This window comes from Pecten maximus, chromosome 6 (assembly GCF_902652985.1).
Source record: "Pecten maximus chromosome 6, xPecMax1.1, whole genome shotgun sequence".
NCBI lineage: Eukaryota > Metazoa > Mollusca > Bivalvia > Pectinida > Pectinidae > Pecten > Pecten maximus.
In genome coordinates, this window is record NC_047020.1 from 1,001,966 (window position 1) to 1,026,971 (window position 25,006).

The 25,006-nt window shown below is 39.9% G+C and overlaps 1 protein-coding gene across 3 annotated transcripts in view; it reads right to left on the minus strand.

Moving 5' to 3' along the window:
• The window catches only part of LOC117328680 (inositol polyphosphate-4-phosphatase type I A-like), an 86,812-nt gene that overhangs the window by 50,983 nt on the left and 10,823 nt on the right, over positions 1–25,006 (minus strand). For 2 of the 3 annotated variants that reach the window (XM_033886131.1, XM_033886132.1), the window contains exons 6-13: positions 18,853–18,891; positions 15,128–15,246; positions 14,549–14,665; positions 13,111–13,190; positions 12,544–12,631; positions 10,854–11,050; positions 7,385–7,442; positions 6,796–6,898 (exon numbers count right to left, since the gene is read on the minus strand). In XM_033886131.1, coding sequence (XP_033742022.1) covers positions 6,796–6,898; positions 7,385–7,442; positions 10,854–11,050; positions 12,544–12,631; positions 13,111–13,190; positions 14,549–14,665; positions 15,128–15,246; positions 18,853–18,891 — 801 coding nt within the window. Of the gene's footprint in view, positions 1–2,754; positions 2,858–6,795; positions 6,899–7,384; positions 7,443–10,853; positions 11,051–12,543; positions 12,632–13,110; positions 13,191–14,548; positions 14,666–15,127; positions 15,247–18,852; positions 18,892–25,006 lie in introns of all 3 variants that reach the window. The other variant, XM_033886133.1, reaches the window with a different exon arrangement.

The following is a 25,006-nucleotide window of genomic DNA, read 5'->3' on the forward strand; positions in this document are numbered from 1 at the left end:
AGATTCTGTACGAGTATGTACCCGTGTGTGAGGACAGGTGAGTAGTGAGATTCTGTACGAGTATGTACCTGTGTGTGAGGACAGTGTAGACAGGTGAGTAGTGAGATTCTGTACGAGTATGTACCTGTGTGTGAAGACAGGTGAGTAGTGAGATTCTGTATGAGTATGTACCTGTGTGTGAGGACAGGTGAGTAGTGAGATTCTGTACGAGTATGTACCTGTGTGTGAGGACAGGTGAGTAGTGAGATTCTGTACGAGTATGTACCTGTGTGTGAGGACAGTGTTGACAGGTGAGTAGTGAGATTCTGTACGAGTATGTACCTGTGTGTGAGGACAGGTGAGTAGTGAGATTCTGTACGAGTATGTACCTGTGTGTGAGGACAGATGAGTAGTGAGATTCTGTATGAGTATGTACATGTACCTGTGTGTGAGGATAGTGTAGAAAGGTGAGTAGTGAGATTCTGTACGAGTATGTAACTGTGTGTGAGGACAGTGTAGAAAGGTGAGTAGTGAGATTCTGTACGAGTATGTACCTGTGTGTGAGGATAGTGTAGAAAGGTGAGTAGTGAGATTCTGTATGAGTATGTTTCCTGTGTGTGAGGACAGTGTTGACAGGTGAGTAGTGAGATTCTGTACGAGTATGTACCTGTGTGTGAGGACAGTGTTGACAGGCGAGTAGTGAGATTCTGTACGAGTATGTACCTGTGTGTGAGGACAGTGTTGACAGGTGAGTAGTGAGATTCTGTGCGAGTATGTACCTGTGTGTGATGACAGGTGAGTAGTGAGATTCTGTACGAGTATGTACCTGTGTGTAAGGACAGTGTAGACAGGTGAGTAGTGAAATTCTGTACGAGTATGTACCTGTGTGTAAGGACAGTGTAGACAGGTGAGTAGTGAGATTCTGTACGAGTATGTACCTGTGTGTGAGGACAGGTGAGTAGTGAGATTCTGTACGAGTATGTACCTGTGTGTGAGGACAGTGTAGACAGGTGAGTAGTGAGATTCTGTACGAGTATGTACCTGTGTGTGAGGACAGTGTAGACAGGTGACGTGAGTAGTGAGATTCTGTACGAGTATGTACCTGTGTGTGAGGACAGTGTAGACAGGTGAGTAGTGAGATTATGTACGAGTATGTACCTGTGTGTGAGGACAGGTGAGTAGTGAGATTCTGTACGAGTATGTACCTGTGTGTGAGGACAGTGTAGACAGGTGAGTAGTGAGATTATGTACGAGTATGTACCTGTGTGTGAGGACAGGTGAGTAGTGAGATTCTGTACGAGTATATACCTGTGTGTGAGGACAGGTGTGTAGTGAGATTCTGTACGAGTATGTACAGTGGAACTTCGTTAACTCGAACTCGGATAACTCGAATACCCCGCTTAACTCGAAGTACCTCGCCGGTCCCGGCCGAATTCTCTCTTTATCTTAGTAAAAAAAACTCGGAAAATTCGAATTCGGATAACTCGAAAAACTCGGATAATACGAAGTAAAAATTGGGTCCCAACAATAAAAATCCTACTTGAAATGTTCGAATAACTCGAAGTATAATTTTCGTCGATCGGTGGCAAACGCCGACATTTTTTAAGAGCTAAATTCCGTTTGTAATACTGAACATATCGGCACTACTAACCTACATGCTATTATAAGTGTTTCATAAATTCATAAAAGAAATTGTCGGTTAAATCTTATAACAACAAGTCTTGGTGATAAAAAGTTCCCAAGGCGGTCGCCGATATCAGTACACACGATAGTCAACAACTCATCTACCCGTTCGCTCAAGCGGAACTAATCTCTGACACACCGGTAGATCTACCCGGCTGATGTTTTTACAGGTGTAGAAATGACACAGTCACCGGCGCCTATTAAATCTTTAAACTGCTGAAACAATAGCGTAATTACTGCCGAGGTGTTCAGAGTACAACTGTAACGGTCAGTGCTGTCTATTAAATCGGATAAAACGCCAACTCAGTTACAGTAACATTTTATACGCACATGCGCAGCCCAACTTCCGGTGCTAATACACATGGAAATGGCGTGGTTATCAATAAAAAGTAAGTAGGCCGATCAAACAGTATTTTATATATGTCCAATAAAAGGTAATGGTTCTGTTACGTTTTGTATGCAATCTGTGTTAAACTTAAACGGTTATTTGTTTTGACATTAATAACTTGTTATTTTGTCGAATTCCGTTTTATCGTTTACCTTTTGCAAACATGACTTGCACATCAGATCGTTATTGAAGTGACTAAGTGAAAGAAACTTTATCGTGACTGTATATCGGCAAAACTACACCAAATTACAAGTGACATAACGCAACATTACATATATATTTACATGTATTGACCAGTCTTCACACTAAACTGATGAGTGACAGAGCGAAGTTATAATGATTATATAATGTTGACAAATATTGACAAAACATTTCACCAAAAACGATAACTCGCTTAATTCGAACACTCGGATAACTCGAAGTTTTTTCGTGGTCCCGTCGACTTCGAGTTAACGAAGTTCCACTGTACCTGTATGTGAGGACAGGTGAGTAGTGAGATTCTGTACGAGTATATACCTGTGTGTGAGGACAGGTGAGTAGTGAGATTCTGTACGAGTATGTACCTGTATGTGAGGACAGGTGAGTAGTGAGATTCTGTACGAGTATATACCTGTGTGTGAGGACAGGTGAGTAGTGAGATTCTGTACGAGTATGTACCTGTATGTGAGGACAGGTGAGTAGTGAGATTCTGTACAAGTATGTACCTGTGTGTGAGGACAATGTAGACAGGTGACGCGAGTAGTGAGATTCTGTACGAGCTGTCAAGTCCAACACTTCCTTTCTGTTATCCTGCCATTTCCTTGACAACTGTATAATACAAAATCAACACATCAGACTGACAGGCTGACAGTGGATTAGGTATATTTCATATAAGGAATGTACATATTACTAACTTAAGTGGGATTTCTAAAACTTCTTGTGTGTACACATAAAGGCTCCATGCCCTCCCATCACAGACAGGTATGTAACTTGCCAGTATTAACAATTCTCAAGCAAAACCATTAAATGTCGGATTACTTCCCTTGAACAGTTAGTATCCCTCACAACTATAAACGGTTAGTATATATCCATATGAACTATGATATCAGTTTTTGCTGACATCACTGTGATTAGTCAACTGAAAATAAAACAGAGGAAGCATTAGACAGTGTTAGTTTAAAGTGTGTATAGCGCCAAGCGTTCGGTGCTCTCTAGGATGAAATCTAATCAATCTAACACTAGGATCAAATCTAATCAATCTAACACTAGGATCAAATCTAATCAATCTAACACTAGGATCAAATCTAATCAGCCATATCTCTAGATGCCTTTATGTATCTTATCAGGAGATAAAAGTTAAGAAAAACAGTTTGAGTTCTGCATGGACCTACGGCCACTTAAATTGCTCCCTCAGACTTAATTACTCTTTTTTCATTACCAGGAATTTTAGCCAATGAGAAGATTTGATACTTCGTGTGGTTAGGCTGATAAGAATCACCAAGAGGTAGCACCCCACAGTTGCTGCTAGCTGTAACTAATATCATTCCCTGTTGTAAGGCTGCTGGTCAAGGTCTGTATGTTGGTGTATCTCATACAGAGTAGTGATGGTTTTGTTTATAGAATGCTTATTTCTGAACAGAATCGTTAAAACATCAACTACTGAAACAGAGTCTGTCTCTACCTGTACAATAAGTATCTCGTACCAAGGATATCCCCGTCTGTTATTACCTGTACAATAAGTATCTCTTACCGAGGATATCCCCTGTCTGTTTCTACCTGTACAATAAGTATCTCGTACCGAGGATATCCCCGTCTGTCACTACCTGTACAATAAGTATCTCGTACCGAGGATATCCCTGTCTGTTACTACCTGTACAATAAGTATCTCGTACCGAGGATATCCCTGTCTGTTACTACCTGTACAATAAGTATCTCATACCGAGGATATCCCCGTCTGTCTCTACCTGTACAATAAGTATCTCGTACCGAGGATATCCCCGTCTGTCACTACCTGTACAATAAGTATCTCGTACCGAGGATATCCCCATCTGTCTCTACCTGTACAATAAGTATCTCGTACCGAGGATATCCCCGTCTGTCTCTACCTGTACAATAAGTATCTCGTACCGAGGATATTCCCGTCTGTCTCTACCTGTACAATAAGTATCTCGTACCGAGGATATCCCCGTCTGTCTCTACCTGTAAAATAAGTATCTCATACCAAGGATATCCCTGTCTGTCTCTACCTGTACAATAAGTATCTCGTACCGAGGATATCCCCGTCTGTCTCTACCTGTACAATAAGTATCTCGTACCGAGGATATCCCTGTCTGTTTCTACCTGTACAATAAGTATCTCGTACCGAGGATATCCCTGTCTGTCTCTACCTGTACAATAAGTATCTCGTAACGAGGATATCCCTGTCTGTTTCTACCTGTACAATAAGTATCTCGTACTGAGGATATCCCCATCTGTCTCTACCTGTACAATAAGTATCTCGTACTGAGGATATCCCCATCTGTCTCTACCTGTACAATAAGTATCTCGTACCGAGGATATCCCCGTCTGTCACTACCTGTACAATAAGTATCTCGTACCGAGGATATTCCCGTCTGTCTCTACCTGTACAATAAGTATCTCGTACCGAGGATATCCCCGTCTGTCTCTACCTGTAAAATAAGTATCTCGTACCAAGGATATCCCTGTCTGTCTCTACCTGTACAATAAGTATCTCGTACCGAGGATATCCCTGTCTGTCACTACCTGTACAATAAGTATCTCGTACCGAGGATATCCCCGTCTGTCTCTACCTGTACAATAAGTATCTCGTACCGAGGATATCCCTGTCTGTTTCTACCTGTACAATAAGTATCTCGTACCGAGGATATCCCTGTCTGTCTCTACCTGTACAATAAGTATCTCGTAACGAGGATATCCCTGTCTGTTTCTACCTGTACAATAAGTATCTCGTACTGAGGATATCCCCATCTGTCTCTACCTGTACAATAAGTATCTCGTACTGAGGATATCCCCATCTGTCTCTACCTGTACAATAAGTATCTCGTACCGAGGATATCCCCGTCTGTCACTACCTGTACAATAAGTATCTCGTACCGAGGATATCCCCGTCTGTCACTACCTGTACAATAAGTATCTCGTACCGAGGATATCCCTGTCTGTCACTACCTGTACAATAAGTATCTCGTACCGAGGATATCCCCGTCTGTCTCTACCTGTACAATAAGTATCTCGTACCGAGGATATTCCCGTCTGTCTCTACCTGTACAATAAGTATCTCGTACCGAGGATATCCCCGTCTGTCTCTACCTGTAAAATAAGTATCTCATACCAAGATATCCCTGTCTGTCTCTACCTGTACAATAAGTATCTCGTACCGAGGATATCCCTGTCTGTCACTACCTGTACAATAAGTATCTCGTACCGAGGATATCCCTGTCTGTCACTTCCTGTACAATAAGTATCTCGTACCGAGGATATCCCTGTCTGTTACTACCTGTACAATAAGTATCTCGTATTGAGGATATCCCCGTCTGTCTCTACCTGTACAATAAGTATCTCGTACCGAGGATATCCCCGTCTGTCACTACCTGTACAATAAGTATCTCGTACCGAGGATATCCCTGTCTGTTACTACCTGTACAATTAGTATCTCGTACCGAGGATATCCCCGTCTGTTACTACCTGTACAATAAGTATCTCGTACCAAGGATATCCCCGTCTGTTACTACCTGTACAATAAGTATCTCGTACCGAGGATATCCCCGTCTGTCTCTACCTGTACAATAAGTATCTCGTACCGAGAATATCCCTGTCTGTTTCTACCTGTACAATAAGTATCTCGTACCGTGGATATCCCTGTCTGTTACTACCTGTAAAATATGTATCTTGTACCAAGGATATCCCCGTCTGTTACTACCTGTACAATAAGTATCTCTTACCAAGGATATCCCTATAAAGATTCTCCCAACAGAAAAATTCCCCCTAGGAAAAACAAGCAAGCCAATGTTTTACAAACTATGAATTCAATGTAGTACAGGGTATCTTGAATTTATGAGCTGTTTTATACATTTGTGTATATAGTTATACAGTTTACTACCTAAATGCATCGTATACGCTATATCTCATACCGTACAGTGTACCTGTATTTTAGAGAGATTTGATAGAGGTTGACCAGCAGCTTTACTTGTTAAATTGTTTGATGAGCTGTTTCTGTATAACCTATAGAAAATTTACTTCATAATCTGTATAATAATTATATACATCAGATTAATCTAATCTATAAATTATTACACTGCAAAAGAGTTTAAAGAATTTGAAATCAAAACTACTAACTGTAGTTTCAAGCTTATATAGCAGATTTTTTTCTGAAATCTTCAATAGGCTAAGCATACACAAATAGCTGATCATGCGCCCACAACCAAACTAGCTTCATACATATATGTGTAGCTATTGACTGTAACAGTGGCCAGTTACCGCATCAAATATACCCGCAGCTTTGTTCAATCTAGGCTTGTAAAACATGTTCTCATAGTTATCATTCCAAAACATTGTTGATTTTCTCGAAAGAAAATATTCTGATATTAAAGGAATATTAGCTTAAGCGTATTGGTCACAATCTGTTTGAGTTAGGTAAGAAATTTTTCAAGGTATGAATGATATGTTGAAAACTTTCAGCTGAGAAAGATTACTGATGCGAGACCCGACACCTGTTACAATGGCCCGTAGAAAAGTCTAACGCAGTCAACCTGAATAGTTAGTCAGCATATTGAGAATGTCTATGTATTTAGAGACGGTAGCAGCGCACGTCGTGATTTGGGATACTTGCTCAGCCTCTATCATAGGTAGCAACTGAAACACAACAGTCATACAAGTTAATTGTGAATTGTTTGATTCATCGATCTGACTGAGGCACTGACAGAATCTCCGTGTCAGGTTTATATCAGGTGTTGTCTGTTTGACATGATTTTATAACAATATTATAACAATTATTTATATGCAAATCAACAATAACAAGGATAAGTGATATGTGAATTAACAATTCTGGTTTCCTAACAACATACACAATCTGATCTATATATAACAGCATCATCTGATTCTGACAAAAACACACACAGCCCAGACATTACTGGCACAGAAATAGAACTGAAATATTTTATCACCCCTGGTATTTCCATCTCCAGAAAACAGCTATGAAGGCGATACTTGACATTATATAGGTAACGATCAAACACACTTATCCTTTGTCTGATAAATGGAATTGTTCAGATGATAAATAACACACTGGAATCAACAATCTAACTTTTATTTACCGTTAGATGATGATGATATATTTACCTGTCCCAGTTCCTGTAATTGTGTAATTTTTGACTTCTCCTCATCAACCCACAGTCGCCTGGAAAACAATACCATTGTGTAGAAGACTGTGTGATGCCATTCTATGAGATTTAGTTTGTCAGGTTATTTATATAATCTCATCAGGACCTGACACCAATTTATGAATTAAATCAATTTAAAATTTGTAACCATTACAACATCAAGATTGTAAACATTCTTAACAAGCGTGATCAATAAAGGCCTAAACGCTTACCTGGACGTAATCTATACACAGTACGAAAAGATTGGAAATTTCAATTAAAACCTTTAATTATTATCTACTTTTAAATTAATATGTTTAGGATAATTTTAGATACTATCAAAAATGTCAATTAATTCTTTCTCTCTTGTCTGTTCTTTCTTTCTGTGCTGTGTTTTCTTCTTCTCTAACACATCACACTAATCCTGTCCCCGATAACCCCAGTTGTTACTAGGACACTAATCCTGTCCCCGATAACCCCGGCTGTTACTAGGACACTAATCCTGTCCCCGATAACCCCGGTTGTTACTAGGACACTAATCCTGTCCCCGATAACCCCAGTTGTTACTAGGACACTAATCCTGTCCCCGATAACCCCAGTTGTTACTAGGACACTAACCCTGTCCCAGATAACCCCAGTTGTTACTAGGACACTAATCCTGTCCCCGATAACCCCAGTTGTTACTAGGACACTAATCCTGTCCCCGATAATCCCCGGCTGTTACTAGGACACTAATCCTGTCCCTGATAACCCCGGCTGTTACTAGGACACTAATCCTGTCCCAGATAACCCCAGTTGTTACTAGGACACTAATCCTGTCCCCGATAACCCTGGCTGTTACTAGGACACTAACCCTGTCCCCGATAACCCCGGTTGTTACTAGGACACTAATCGCGTTCCCGTTAACCCCAGTTGTTACTAGGACACTAATCCTGTCCCCAATAACCCTGGCTGTAACTAGGACACTAATCCTGTCCCCGATAACCCTGGCTGTAACTAGGACACTAATCCTGTCCCCGATAACCCCAGTTGTTACTAGGACACTTACCCTGTCCCTGATAACCCCAGCTGTTGCTAGGACACTAACCCTGTCCCTGATAACCCCAGCTGTTACTAGGACACTAACCCTGTCCCCGACAACCCCAGTTGTTACTAGGACACTAATCCTGTCCCCAATAACCCCAGTTGTTACTAGGACACTAACCCTGTCCCCGACAACCCCAGTTGTTACTAGGACACTAATCCTGTCCCCGATAACCCCAGCTGTTACTAGGACACTAACCCTGTCCCTAATAACCCCAGCTGTTACTAGGACACTAACCCTGGTCCCGACAATCCCAGTTGTTACTAGGACACTAATCCTGTCCCCGATAACCCTGGCTGTTACTAGGACACTAACCCTGTCCCCGACAACCCCAGCTGTTACTAGGACACTAACCCTGTCCCCGATAACCCCAGTTGTTACTAGGACACTAATCCTGTCCCCGATAACCCCAGTTGTTACTAGGACACTAATCCTGTCCGCAATAACCCCAGTTGTTACTAGGACACTAATCCTGTCCCCGATAACCCTGGCTGTAACTAGGACACTAATCCTGTCCCCGATAACCCCAGTTGTTACTAGGACACTAATCCTGTCCCCAATAACCCCAGTTGTTAATAGGACACTAATCATGTCCCCAATAACCCCAGTTGTTACTAGGACACTAATCCTGTCCCCGATAACCCCAGCTGTTACTAGGACACTAATCCTGTCCCCGATAACCCCGGCTGTTACTAGGACACTAACCCTGTCCCCGATAACCCCGGTTGTCACTAGGACACTAATCCTGTCCCCGATAACCCCAGTTGTTACTGGGACACTAATCCTGTCCCCAATAACCCCAGTTGTTACTAGGACACTAATCATGTCCCCAATAACCACAGTTGTTACTAGGACACTAACCCTGTCCCCAATAACCCCGGCTGTTACTAGGACACTAATCCTGTACCCGATAACCCCGTCTGTAACTAGGACACTAATCCTGTCCCCGATAACCCCGGCTGTAACTAGGACACTAATCCTGTCCCTGATAACCCCTGCTGTAACTAGGACACTAATCCCGTTCCCGTTAACCCAAACTGTTACGAGGATGCTAATACCGTTCCCGTTAACCCAAACTGTTACAAGGATGCTAATACCGTTCCCGTTAACCCAAACTGTTACGAGGATGCTAATACCGTTCCCGTTAACCCAAACTGTTACGAGGATGCTTATCCCGTTCCCGTTAACCCAGACTGTTACGAGGATGCTTATCCCGTTCCCGTTAACCCAGACTGTTGCGAGGATGCTAATACCGTTCCCGTTAACCCAAACTGTTACAAGGATGCTAATACCGTTCCCGTTAACCCAAACTGTTACAAGGATGCTAATACCGTTCCCGTTAACCCAAACTGTTACGAGGATGCTTATCCCGTTCCCGTTAACCCAGACTGTTACGAGGATGCTAATACCGTTCCCGTTAACCCAAACTGTTACGAGGATGCTAATACCTTTCCCGTTAACCCAAACTGTTACGAGGATGCTTATCCCGTTCCCGTTAACCCAGACTGTTACTAGGATGCTTATCCCGTTCCCGTTAACCCAGACTGTTACGAGGATGCTAATACCGTTCCCGTTAACCCAGACTGTTACAAGGATGCTTATACCGTTCCCGTTAACCCAGACAGTGACGAGGAAGCTTATCCCGTTCCCGTTAACCCAGACTGTTACGAGGATGTTTATCCCGTTCCCGTTAACCCAAACTGTTACGAGGATGCTTATACCGTTCCCGTTAACCGAAACTGTTACGAGGATGCTAATACCGTTCCCGTTAACCCAGACTGTGACGAGGATGCTAATACCTTTCCCGTTAACCCAAACTGTTACGAGGATGCTTATCCCGTTCCCGTTAACCCAGACTGTTACTAGGATGCTTATCCCGTTCCCGTTAACCCAGACTGTTACGAGGATGCTAATACCGTTCCCGTTAACCCAGACTGTTACAAGGATGCTTATACCGTTCCCGTTAACCCAGACAGTGACGAGGACGCTTATCCCGTTCCCGTTAACCCAGACTGTTACGAGGATGTTTATCCCGTTCCCGTTAACCCAAACTGTTACGAGGATGCTAATACCGTTCCTGTTAACCCAAACTGTTACGAGGATGCTAATACCGTTCCCGTTAACCCAAACTGTTACAAGGATGCTAATACCGTTCCCGTTAACCCAAACTGTTACAAGGATGCTAATACCGTTCCCGTTAACCCAAACTGTTACGAGGATGCTAATACCGTTCCCGTTAACCCAGACTGTGACGAGGATGCTAATCCTGTCCCCAGATAAACCTGTCTGTTACAAAGACGTTAAATCTGACCAAACCTTAAGAAGATGCTAAACCTTAGTATGAGTAGCTGATCACAGAACTTACAGGAGCTGACATGGAATATCAAAGGAAAGCTTGCTCTCTCCCATGTACTCATGAACCAACAGTTTTACACTGCCATCTGTCGTATCGAAGCGGAAAGTCCGGGTCGTGATATTGCTATACATTGGGCGTAGTGTGTCAATTCTTTTTGATCGGCGACGTAACGCTATCAGTCTGTGCTTGTCATCGCCAGAACTGACCTGAGAATTATAATTGTAAACATTGATTTTGTTATCAGCCAAAAAACAAAATAAGTAACTGTAATACTTAAATAGTGATATTATGTTCTAAAAAAAATATATCCCCACATACATTGTATACATGTACCAAGCTGTATACATGTACCAAGCTGAATCATATACAAGTCAATGGCTTCTCTATGTCAAGGTTAAACTTTGATTGACATAGACCACCTCTCTATAAATATGCTCTGTCTATACAGATCATCTCACTATTAATAGCACCTGTCTATACAGACCACCTCTCTATAAATATCACCTGTTTACATAGACCATCTCTCTATAACTATCACCTGTCTATACAGACCACCTCTCTATCAATATCACCTGTCTATACCTACCACCTGTCTATACAGACCACCTCTCTATAAATATCAAATGTCTATATAGACCACCTCTCTATACAGACCACCTCTTTATGAATATTCCCTGTATATACAGACCACCTCTATCAATATCACCTGTCTATACAGACCACCTCTCTATCAATATCACCTGTTTATACAGACCACCTGTCTATATAGACCACCTCTGTATAAATATCACCTGTCTATATAGACCACCTCTGTATAAATATCACCTGTCTATACAGACCACCTCTCTATCAATATCACCTGTCTATACAGACTACCTGTTTATACAGACCACCTGTCTATACAGACCACCTCTCTATAAATATCACCTATCTATACAGACCACCTCTCTATCAATATCACCGGTCTATACAGACTACCTGTCTATACAGACCACCTCTATAAATATCACCTGTCTATAAAGACTACCTGTCTATACAGACCACCTCTATAAATATCACCTGTCTATACATACCACCTGTCTATATAGACCACCTCTGTATAAATATCACCTATCTATACAGACTACCTGTCTATACAGACCACCTCTGTATAAATATCACCTGTCTATACAGACCACCTCTATAAATATCACCTATCTATATAGACCACCTCTCTATACAGACCACCTCTCAATAAATATCACCTGTCTATATAGACCACCTCTCTATACAGACCACCTCTTTATGAATATTCCCTGTATATACAGACCACCTCTATCAATATCACCTGTCTATACAGACCACCTCTCTATCAATATCACCTGTCTATACAGACTACCTGTCTATACAGACCACCTCTATAAATATCACCTGTCTATACAGACTACCTGTCTATACAGACCACCTCTGTATAAATATCACCTATCGATACAGACCATCTCCCTATAAATATCATGTGTCTAATATAATTGAAATGAGTGCATGATCCAATTAATTTAAATCACTGCCTATGCTAATGATCAAACCCGGACCTCTGGCTTCACACAACTGATCGAGACAAAGAGATCTCTATAACTATATAACTATTTAGGGACCTAGTTTTTTTTTCCATATGTCTTTTTTACCCTGAGTGATATTAAAATGATTTTTATAAACATACCCTATGGTGACAATTGTGGATAGATAAGTTGCTGTCATTTATCCACGACATCACAGTCACATAGCCATTCATCACAGGATCCGGCCCTCTGTAATAGTACATACAAAACACCTAAAAACCAGTACATATAGTGTTACTATGGAAACCAGTACATGTAGTGTTACTATGTTAACACATATATGTAGTGTTACTATGGAAACCAGTACATGTAGTGTTACTATGGAAACCAGTACATGTAGTGTTACTATGGAAACCAGTACATGTAGTGTTACTATGAAAGCCAGTATATATAGTGTTACTATGGATAGTACACATCAGATCACAGACAATTTTGACAGGTATATATGCTAGGTTTAATGATCATTTCATAGGAAACATTTCCTGGTCAAATTGCAGTTGCAGTAAAAAAATTTCTAAACCATATATTTTAAGGTATAAAAATGCTTTCTAAACCATATATTTTAAGGTATAAAAATGCTTTCTAAACCATATATTTTAAGGTATAAAAATGCTTTCTAAACCATATATTTTAAGGTATATATGGAGACATGACAGGTTTTTACTGACTGTAACTCTAGGTGGAGCCTCATGTCGGGTGTCATCAGTAGATCCTGGAGGGTGAAAATCACCTGGCCGAGCTGGGACATCTATAACCATTACAACAATGTTAGATCACAAGATAGCACTTCACTGTTATATACACAAATGGTTTACTCTAGACATTATGTTATAAATCACCTTCTAGATATTAATATCTTATTATTATACTATGTCACTCTCTGGACAATATATTAGGACTGTTCCAGTAAAATATCTACAGGAGGACTCCAGGTTTGTCAAACATGTACATACTACCAATGGAAGTGATTTAGTTACAACAGTATCATATGCCTTTGTAATAAGACTCCTGTGACCACTGCAGGCATAGAATTGGATACTTAAATATTTTACTGGAGTAGTCCTCACCATGCCCATCACTCCATGGACATTGATGAATCATACAGCGCTGGTCAGTCTCTGGACATTAATATCTTTATTACTGTACTGGTCACTCTCTGGACATTAATATCTTATATAATTACCCTTCTGGTCACTCTCTGGACATTAATATCTTTTATAATTACCGTGCTGGTCACTCTCTGGACATTAATATCTTTTATAATTACCCTGCTGGTCACTCTCTGGACATTAATATCTTTTATAATTACCGTGCTGGTCACTCTCTGGACATTAATATCTTTTATAATTACCGTACTGGTCACTCTCTGGACATTAATATCTTTTATAATTACCCTGCTGGTCACTCTCTGGACATCTATATCTTATATAATTATCGTGCTGGTCACTCTCTGGACATTTATATCTACTATAACCACCGTGCTGGTCACTCTCTGGACGTTAATATCTTATATAATTACCGTGCTGGTCACTCTCTGGACATTAATATCTTTTATAATTACCGTGCTGGTCACTCTCTGGACATTAATATCTTTTATAATTACCGTACTGGTCACTCTCTGGACATTAATATCTTTATAATTACCCTGCTGGTCACTCTCTGGACATTTATATCTTATATAATTATCGTGCTGGTCACTCTCTGGACATTTATATCTTATATAATTACCGTGCTGGTCACTCTCTGGACATTTATATCTTATATAATTACCGTACTGGTCACTCTCTGGACATTTATATCTTATATAATTACCCTGCTGGTCACTCTCTGGACATTTATATCTTATATAATTATCGTGCTGGTCACTCTCTGGACATTTATATCTTATATAATTACCATGCTGGTCACTCTCTGGACATTTATATCTTATATAATTACCATGCTGGTCACTCTCTGGACATTTATATCTTATATAATTACCATACTGGTCACTCTCTGGACATTTATATCTTATATAATTACCGTACTGGTCACTCTCTGGACATTAATATCTAATATAATCACTGTGCTGGTCACTCTCTGGACATTTATATCTTATATAATTACCGTGCCTGTCATTCTTTCCTTGACATGAAACACTGTCAGCTTTACTCTGGTACAGGTGTCCACCCCATTCAAGTTACCAAAACCAATTGTCTTCAAAAACTGTGGACTTCTACTTTTCTGTTGGAAAACAGGCACATAATGGTCTCATTATGAAATCTATATAATTTGACCTCAACTAAAACACTTGTCTTTGTTTTGTTGGGGGGGGGGGGGGGTGGAGTTCGAGGGGCTGAGCTGGGCGCACCTCACCTTACTAATTTCAAGAAAAGGAGATGCCAGTATATGCTGGATTGTTTTTCTATATACAGATATATGTAGATGGAAAAAGAAACACACAGTTAATTCCATTCAAATTATAAAGCCTGTGCATTTTGTGTTTTTGTAAGCTCTGACTAGTTTTGTTTGTGGAGGGACAGGGGAGATAACTATGACTGTTTTGTTTGTGGAGGGACAGGGGGTATAGCTATGTTTGTTTGTTCCTTGAGGGACAGAAGAGATCAATAAGAATATAAATATTAGTAGAAGGTCAAAGGGCAGATTACAACTATATCCATATGTAGATAATAAGATTATATTTACCTCTACAACTTCTGTGTGGTTATGTTGTATCCAGTTTTGTTGTGGAGGTATAATAGTATACAGTACAACCAGGGGATTAGGGGCCTTCCCACTACTGTCACACTGTAGGTCCTCACAACCTGTACACAGAACATTGTTATAGTATACAGTACAACCAGGGGATTAGGGGCCTTCCCACTACTGTCACACTGTAGGTCCTCACAACCTGTACACAGAACATTGTTATAGTACAGTACAACCAGGGGATTAGGGGCCTTCCCACTACTGTCACACTGTAGGTCCTCACAACCTGTACACAGAACATTGTTATAGTATACAGTACAACCAGGGGATTAGGGGCCTTCCCACTACTGTCACACTGTAGGTCCTCACAACCTGTACACAGAACATTGTTATAGTATACTGTACAACCAGGGGATTAGGGGCCTTCCCACTACTGTCACACTGTAGGTCCTCACAACCTGTACACAGAACATTGTTATAGTACAGTACAACCAGGGGATTAGGGGCCTTCCCACTACTGTCACACTGTAGGTCCTCACAACCTGTACACAGAACATTGTTATAGTACAGGACAACCAGGGGATTAGGGGCCTTCCCACTACTGTCACACTGTAGGTCCTCACAACCTGTACACAGAACATTGTTATAGTATACAGTACAACCAGGGGATTAGGGGCCTTCCCACTACTGTCACACTGTAGGTCCTCACAACCTGTACACAGAACATTGTTATAGTACAGTACAACCAGGGGATTAGGGGCCTTCCCACTACTGTCACACTGTAGGTCCTCACAACCTGTACACAGAACATTGTTATAGTACAGTACAACCAGGGGATTAGGGGCCTTCCCACTACTGTCACACTGTAGGTCCTCACAACCTGTACACAGAACATTGTTATAGTATACAGTACAACCAGGGGATTAGGGGCCTTCCCACTACTGTCACACTGTAGGTCCTCACAACCTGTACACAGAACATTGTTATAGTACAGTACAACCAGGGGATTAGGGGCCTTCCCACTACTGTCACACTGTAGGTCCTCACAACCTGTACACAGAACATTGTTATAGTATACAGTACAACCAGGGGATTAGGGGCCTTCCCACTACTGTCACACTGTAGGTCCTCACAACCTGTACACAGAACATTGTTATAGTACAGTACAACCAGGGGATTAGGGGCCTTCCCACTACTGTCACACTGTAGGTCCTCACAACCTGTACACAGATCATTGTTATAGTACAGTACAACCAGGGGATTAGGGGCCTTCCCACTACTGTCACACTGTAGGTCCTCACAACCTGTACACAGAACATTGTTATAGTATACAGTACAACCAGGGGATTAGGGGCCTTCCCACTACTGTCACACTGTAGGTCCTCACAACCTGTACACAGAACATTGTTATAGTATACAGTACAACCAGGGGATTAGGGGCCTTCCCACTACTGTCACACTGTAGGTCCTCACAACCTGTACACAGAACATTGTTATAGTACAGTACAACCAGGGGATTAGGGGCCTTCCTACTACTGTCACACTGTAGGTCCTCACAACCTGTACACAGAACATTGTTATAGTACAGTACAACCAGGGGATTAGGGGCCTCCCACTACTGTCACACTGTAGGTCCTCACAGCCTGTACACAGAACATTGTTATAGTATACAGTACAACCAGGGGATTAGGGGCCTTCCCACTACTGTCACACTGTAGGTCCTCACAACCTGTACACAGAACATTGTTATAGTACAGTACAACCAGGGGATTAGGGGCCTTCCCACTACTGTCACACTGTAGGTCCTCACAACCTGTACACAGAACATTGTTATAGTATACAGTACAACCAGGGGATTAGGGGCCTTCCCACTACTGTCACACTGTAGGCCCTCATAACCTGTACACAGAACATTGTTATAGTACAGTACAACCAGGGGATGAGGGGCCTTCCCACTACTGTCACACTAGGTCCTCACAACCTGTACACAGAACATTGTTATAGTATACAGTACAACCAGGGGATTAGGGGCCTTCCCACTACTGTCACACTGTAGGTCCTCACAACCTGTACACAGAACATTGTTATAGTACAGGACAACCAGGGGATTAGGGGCCTTCCCACTACTGTCACACTGTAGGTCCTCACAACCTGTACACAGAACATTGTTATAGTACAGTACAACCAGGGGATTAGGGGCCTTCCCACTACTGTCACACTGTAGGTCCTCACAACCTGTACACAGAACATTGTTATAGTACAGTACAACCAGGGGATTAGGGGCCTTCCCACTACTGTCACACTGTAGGTCCTCACAACCTGTACACAGAACATTGTTATAGTATACAGTACAACCAGGGGATTAGGGGCCTTCCCACTACTGTCACACTGTAGGTCCTCACAACCTGTACACAGAACATTGTTATAGTACAGTACAACCAGGGGATTAGGGGCCTTCCCACTACTGTCACACTGTAGGTCCTCACAACCTGTACACAGAACATTGTTATAGTACAGTACACCAGGGGATTAGGGGCCTTCCCACTACTGTCACACTGTAGGTCCTCACAACCTGTACACAGAACATTGTTATAGTATACAGTACAACCAGGGGATTAGGGGCCTTCCCACTACTGTCACACTGTAGGTCCTCACAACCTGTACACAGAACATTGTTATAGTACAGTACAACCAGGGGATTAGGGGCCTTCCCACTACTGTCACACTGTAGGTCCTCACAACCTGTACACAGAACATTGTTATAGTATACAGTACAACCAGGGGATTAGGGGCCTTCCCACTACTGTCACACTGTAGGTCCTCACAACCTGTACACAGAACATTGTTATAGTACAGTACAACCAGGGGATTAGGGGCCTTCCCACTACTGTCACACTGTAGGTCCTCACAACCTGTACACAGAACATTGTTATAGTACAGTACAACCAGGGGATTAGGGGCCTTCCCACTACTGTCACACTGTAGGTCCTCACAACCTGTACACAGAACATTGTTATAGTATACAGTACAACCAGGGGATTAGGGGCCTTCCCACTACTGTCACACTGTAGGTCCTCACAACCTGTACACAGAACATTGTTATAGTACAGTACAACCAGGGGATTAGGGGCCTTCCCACTACTGTCACACTGTAGGTCCTCACAACCTGTACACAGAACATTGTTATAGTATACAGTACAACCAGGGGATTAGGGGCCTTCCCACTACTGTCACACTGTAGGTCCTCACAACCTGTACACAGAACATTGTTATAGTATACAGTACAACCAGGGGATTAGGGGCCTTCCCACTACTGTCACACTGTAGGTCCTCACAACCTGTACACAGAACATTGTTATAGTACAGTACAACCAGGGGATTAGGGGCCTTCCCACTACTGTCACACTGTAGGTCCTCACAACCTGTACACAGAACATTGTTATTAAAAGAATGACAAATGAAAATTATCACGCAGCTATTTTTTCCCTATGACGATCAGAAGAATACAGCTAGACATCCCCATGACGATCAGAAGGATACAGCTAGACATCCCCATGACGATCAGAAGGATACAGCTAGACATCCCCATGACGATCAGAAGGATACAGCTAGACATCCCCATGACGATCAGAAGGATACAGCCAGTCAGAATCATTGTGGATATTTCAGATTGCAGTGTACAAATTAAGTCTAACTTATGAACCCACATGTAATATACTTACTTATACTGAGCTCCATGGCCGGATCTTCATCTGTGTTACCTATCAGTTATATACAAACAGTAAACATTTATTACCATCATGATATTTCTCATTTCACATAAAGTATAGAAAGATGTTCACCAGCTGCACTACAGATAAAATATTTAATGTCATGTAGAATATTTATAAATGTCCCCTGTTTTTTTTTTATTGATTACTGGATTTAGATAATGATAAGTTGAGGCATACACACATGTACATAAAACAAACAGTCATGTGACTAACTAATGGTCGCGTTTATTCATGTGACTAAATAATGGTCGAGTTTATTCCTGTGACTAAATAATGGTTCAGTTTATTCCTGTGACTAAATAATGGTCGAGTTTATTCCTGTGACTAAATAATGGTCGAATTTATTGCGGTGACTAAATAATGGTTCAGTTTATTCCTGTGACTAAATAATGGTCGAGTTTATTCATGTGACTAACTAATGGTCGAGTTTATTCCTGTGACTAACTAATGGTCGTGTTTATTCCTGTGACTAACTAATGGTCGCGTTTATTCCTGTGACTACATAATGGTCCCTTTTATTCATGTGACTAACTAATGGTCACGTTTATTCCTGTGACTAACTAATGGTCACGTTTATTCCTGTGACTAAATAATGGTCTAGTTTATTCCTGTGACTAAATAATGGTCGAGTTTATTCCTGTGACTAACTAATGGTCGAGTTTATTCCTGTGACTAACTAATAGTCCAGTTTATTCCTGTGACTAAATAATGGTCGGGTTTATTCCTGTGACTAAATAATGGTCGAGTTTATTCCTGTGACTAAATAATGGTCGAGTTTATTCCTGTGACTAACTAATGGTCGAGTTTATTCCTGTGACTAACTAATGGTCGAGTTTATTCCTGTGACTAACTGATGGTCGAGTTTATTCCTGTGACTAACTAATAGTCCAGTTTATTCCTGTGACTAAATAATGGTCCAGTTATTCCTGTGACTAAATAATGGTTCAGTTTATTCCTGTGACTAAATAATAGTTCAGTTTATTCCTGTGACTAACTAAAAGTCCAGTTTATTCCTGTGACTAAATAATGGTCGAGTTTATTCCTGTGACTAAATAATGGTCTAGTTTATTCCTGTGACTAACTAATGGTCGCGTTTATTCCCAAAACTAAATAATGGTTCAGTTTATTCATGTGACTAAATAATGGTCGAGTTTATTCCTGTGACTAACTAATAGTCTAGTTTATTCCTGTGACTAACTAATGGTCGAGTTTATTCCTGTGACTAAATAATGGTCGTGTTTATTCCTGTGACTAACTATTGGTCGTGTTTATTCCTGTGACTAACTAATGGTCGCGTTTATTCCTGTGACAAACTAATGGTCGAGTTTATTCCTGTGACTAAATAATGGTTCAGTTTATTCCTGTGACTAAATAATGGTCGAGTTTATTCCTGTGACTAAATAATGGTCGAGTTTATTCCGGTGACTAAATAATGGTTCAGTTTATTCCTGTGACTAAATAATGGTCGAGTTTATTCATGTGACTAACTAATGGTCGAGTTTATTCCTGTGACTAGCTAATGGTCGTGTTTATTCCTGTGACTAACTAATGGTCGCGTTTATTCCTGTGACTAAATAATGGTCGAGTTTATTCCTGTGACTAACTAATGGTCACGTTTATTCCTGTGACTAACTAATGGTCACATTTATTCCTGTGACTAAATAATGGTCTAGTTTATTCCTGTGACTAAATAATGGTCGAGTTTATTCCTGTGACTAACTAATGGTCGCGTTTATTCCTGTGACTAAATAATGGTTCAGTTTATTCCTGTGACTAACTAATGGTCTAGTTTATTCCTGTGACTAAATAATGGTCGAGTTTATTCCCGAGACTAAATAATGGTTCAGTTTATTCCTGTGACCAACTAATGGTCGCGTTTATTCCTGTGACTAACTAATGGTCAAGTTTATTCCTGTGACTAACTAATGGTCAAGTTTATTCCTGTGACTAACTAATGGTCAAGTTTATTCCTGTGACTAACTAATGGTCAAGTTTATTCATGTGACTAACTAATGGTCGAGTTTATTCCTGTGACTAAATAATGGTTCAGTTTATTCCTGTGACAAAATAATGGTCGAGTTTATTCCTGTGAATAATTAAATAATGGTTCAGTTTATTCCTGTGACCAACAAATGGGCGAGTTTATTCCTGTGACTAACTAATGGTCGAGTTTATTCCTGTGACTAACTAATGGTCGAGTTTATTCCTGTGACTAACTAATGGTCGAGTTTATTCCTGTGACTAAATAATGGTTCAGTTTATTCATGTGACTAACTAATGGTCGCGTTTATTCCTGTAACTAAATAATGGTTCAGTTTATTCCTGTGACCAACAAATGGGCGAGTTTATTCCTGTGACTAACTAATGGTCGAGTTTATTCCTGTGACTAACTAATGGTCGAGTTTATTCCTGTGACTAACTAATGGTCGAGTTTATTCCTGTGACTAAATAATGGTTCAGTTTATTCCTGTGACTAACTAATGGTCAAGTTGATTCCTGTGACTAACTAATGGTCGCGTTTATTCCTGTGACTAACTAATGGTCGCGTTTATTCCTGTGACTAACTAATGGTCGAGTTTATTCCTGTGACTAACTAATGGTCGCGTTTATTCCTGTGACTAACTAATGGTCGCGTTTATTCCTGTGACTAAGTAATGGTCGAGTTTATTCCTGTAACTAAATAATGGTCCAGTTTATTCCTGTGACTAACTAATGGTCAAGTTTATTCCTGTGACTAAATAATGGTCCAGTTTATTCCTGTGACTAACTAATGGTCGCGTTTATTCATGTGACTAACTAATGGTCGCGTTTATTCCTGTGACTAACTAATGGTCGAGTTTATTCCTGTAACTAAATAATGGTTCAGTTTATTCATGTGACTAACTAATGGTCGCGTTTATTCCTGTAACTAAATAATGGTTTAGTTTATTCATGTGACTAACTAATGGTCGCGTTTATTCCTGTGACTAATTAATGGTCGCGTTTATTCATGTGACTAACTAATGGTTCAGTTTATTCCTGTGACTAACTAATGGTCGAGTTTATTCCTGTGACTAACTAATAGTCTAGTTTATTCCTGTGACTAACTAATGGTCGCGTTTATTCCTGTGACTAACTAATGGTCTAGTTTATTCCTGTGACTAAATAATGGTCGAATTTATTCCTGTGACTAAATAATGGTCGCGTTTATTCCTGTGACTAAATAATGGTCGAGTTTATTCCTGTGACTAAATAATGGTTCAGTTTATTCCTGTGACTAACTAATGGTCGAGTTTATTCCTGTGACTAACTAATGGTCGAGTTTATTCCTGTAACTAAATAATGGTTCAATTTATTCATGTGACTAACTAATGGTCACGTTTATTCCTGTGACTAACTAATGGTCGCGTTTAGTCATGTGACTAACTAATGGTTCAGTTTATTCCTGTGACTAACTAATGGTCGAGTTTATTCCTGTGACTAACTCATAGTCTAGTTTATTCCTGTGACTAACTAATGGTCGTGTTTATTCCTGTGACTAAATAATGGTCGCGTTTATTCCTGTGACTAACTAATGGTCTAGTTTATTCCTGTGACTAACTAATGGTCGAGTTTATTCCTGTGACTAAATAATGGTCCAGTTTATTCCTGTGACTAAATAATGGTCCAGTTTATTCCTGTGACTAAATAATGGTCTAGTTTATTCCTGTGACTAAATAATGGTCGCGTTTATTCCTGTGACTAACTAATGGTCGAGTTTATTCCTGTGACTAACTAATGGTTCAGTTTATTCCTGTGACTAAATAATGGTCGAGTTCATTCCTGTGACTAAATAATGGTCGCGTTTATTCCTGTGACTAAATAATGGTCCAGTTTATTCCTGTGACTAAATAATGGTCGAGTTCATTCCTGTGACTAAATAATGGTCGAGTTTATTCCTGTGACTAACTAATGGTCGAGTTTATTCCTGTGACTAAATAATGGTCGAGTTTATTCCTGTGACTAACTAATGGTCAAGTTTATTCCTGTGACTAAATAACGATTCAGTTCATTCCTGGGTCTAAGTAATAGTCCAGTTTATTCCTGTCACTAAGTAATGGTCAAGTTTACTGTTTTTCATGTTTTATGTTATTATAATTTATCATATCCAAAATATTTTCAGATAAAGAAATCATAGATGATGGATGTGTACTGGTCTGTAATACAAAGTGCTATACACAAAGACAATACAATGTGTACTGGTCTGTAATACAAAGTGCTATACACAAAGACAATACAATGTGTACTGGTCTGTAATACAAAGTGCTATACACAAAGACAATACAATGTCGAGATCATTAGCTACACAGTGGACTCAAAGCTAATTCCCACCACCACTAATTCTAGCTGAGTCAGACCGGCTATTAACAATGCTGTTCTAGAGTGATGTAAGCATGAGTAATCCACAGTTAACGTTCACAAACCAGGAACCAAAGCACCGAAGTCTGGGGTATTGTGGTGAATGATTACAAATGTATGTTCTCGAGGACAATGAAATCTAAATGTGCTGTGACTGGTGTACTTTTGGGCATTTTGTATAGTTCAATGTTGCTTTAATTTTATAATATGTAATATTAATTAAATGCTTCAATTATATTTTTTTCACTTTTTAATAAACAACATATCAAAATATTTCCACTGAAACTGAATGTAAACAGGAAAAGGGAATTCCAGCATTGCAACCAGGCAACCATATAACATTACGCATTCTATACAACATGCAGGTTAAAATCAAAGTACTGGAAGTACTGTAAACGAACATTATTGTTTAATGCAAAATCAGTAATCTTCTTAGTTTTTAGTTGATAAATTTACTGATATCGGTTTAGGAATTAATTGCAAATAATTTGAAATGTTTGCAGCTGTTCTGATTTGATTGTACACATGCATGTTTCTGTAAGGTCCTAATTGAAATTGGAAGTTTGTTGATCTATCTTGGATCGATGAAAATAAAATATGTCTTCTTTCTTTCGGGAAGGCATCATCAGTTATAATACAGCCAGGACTCTGTGACCTTATTGATGCCAACTTCTAATATGAACTAAATTTAGGCTTGTTCCATCGTTAGTTTGGCATACATAGTTGTATTTCAACTTAATATGATGAAACACACATAAAGAATTACTGAAAACCAAAACCAGAGCTGCTAATCAAGGCCCGAATTAGGAATGTATCCTATTGAAACTGTACTCAAGCATTGATGGTACTTCAAAACAAAAAACTTGACTCCTTTTGTTCAGGAATCATTTGATGTTAATAAATCTGTATATGAGAAGATAAACTTCTGGTATAATTACAGGATGGTAAACAATGTGATAAAGAATAACAACCAGATAAAGACCATCTTCATCGAATAATTCAGAAAAAAGGAAAAGAAAACTTCAAGATTCATTTTCAACTTCAAACCTGATCACAAAGATTACAGTCCATTCGATGGGACGACACATTCCCTATTTATTGCCCTTTTCCAATGTTGATCATCCAATCATACTGAACCACACAATTCAGCAATGTAATTGCACAGATCACACCTTTATGTGGTGAGAACATTTTTGGGGGTGTTATAAGATTCCATAACTGTATGCAAATTGTGAAGCATTCCATATCTATAACTATATATATATATATATATACAGTACGTGTATATATTTACACATATCAAAATTGGAATGACACAGGAGATTTGCAAGTTTAAGTCCACCATCAGTCATGGGAGGTTTATGTAAAATGTTATATTTACCGGGGTAATTAGTAATTTTGAGAATATATTTATGAAGCTCTATTCTGTACATTCTACAAGTGCTTAGAGAATGGACACAATTTTATGTTCTCCAATGTCAAAATTAATCATATGTAAAATATTAGGGGCTTATTCGCCATTCTAGGCCTGATTGCCGTCATAGTAAAATTACCAAAATGGACTTGAAATCAATATTTTTAAGAGAATGATCTATGACTTGAATATTTCATAAAAATAATGTAATACATCGTTTATTCACTTCATTCAGATCTTCAGACACCACATAATTTGTGAAGTCATATATAGAAATATATGAACCATTTTGTTATTGATTTATTCACACAA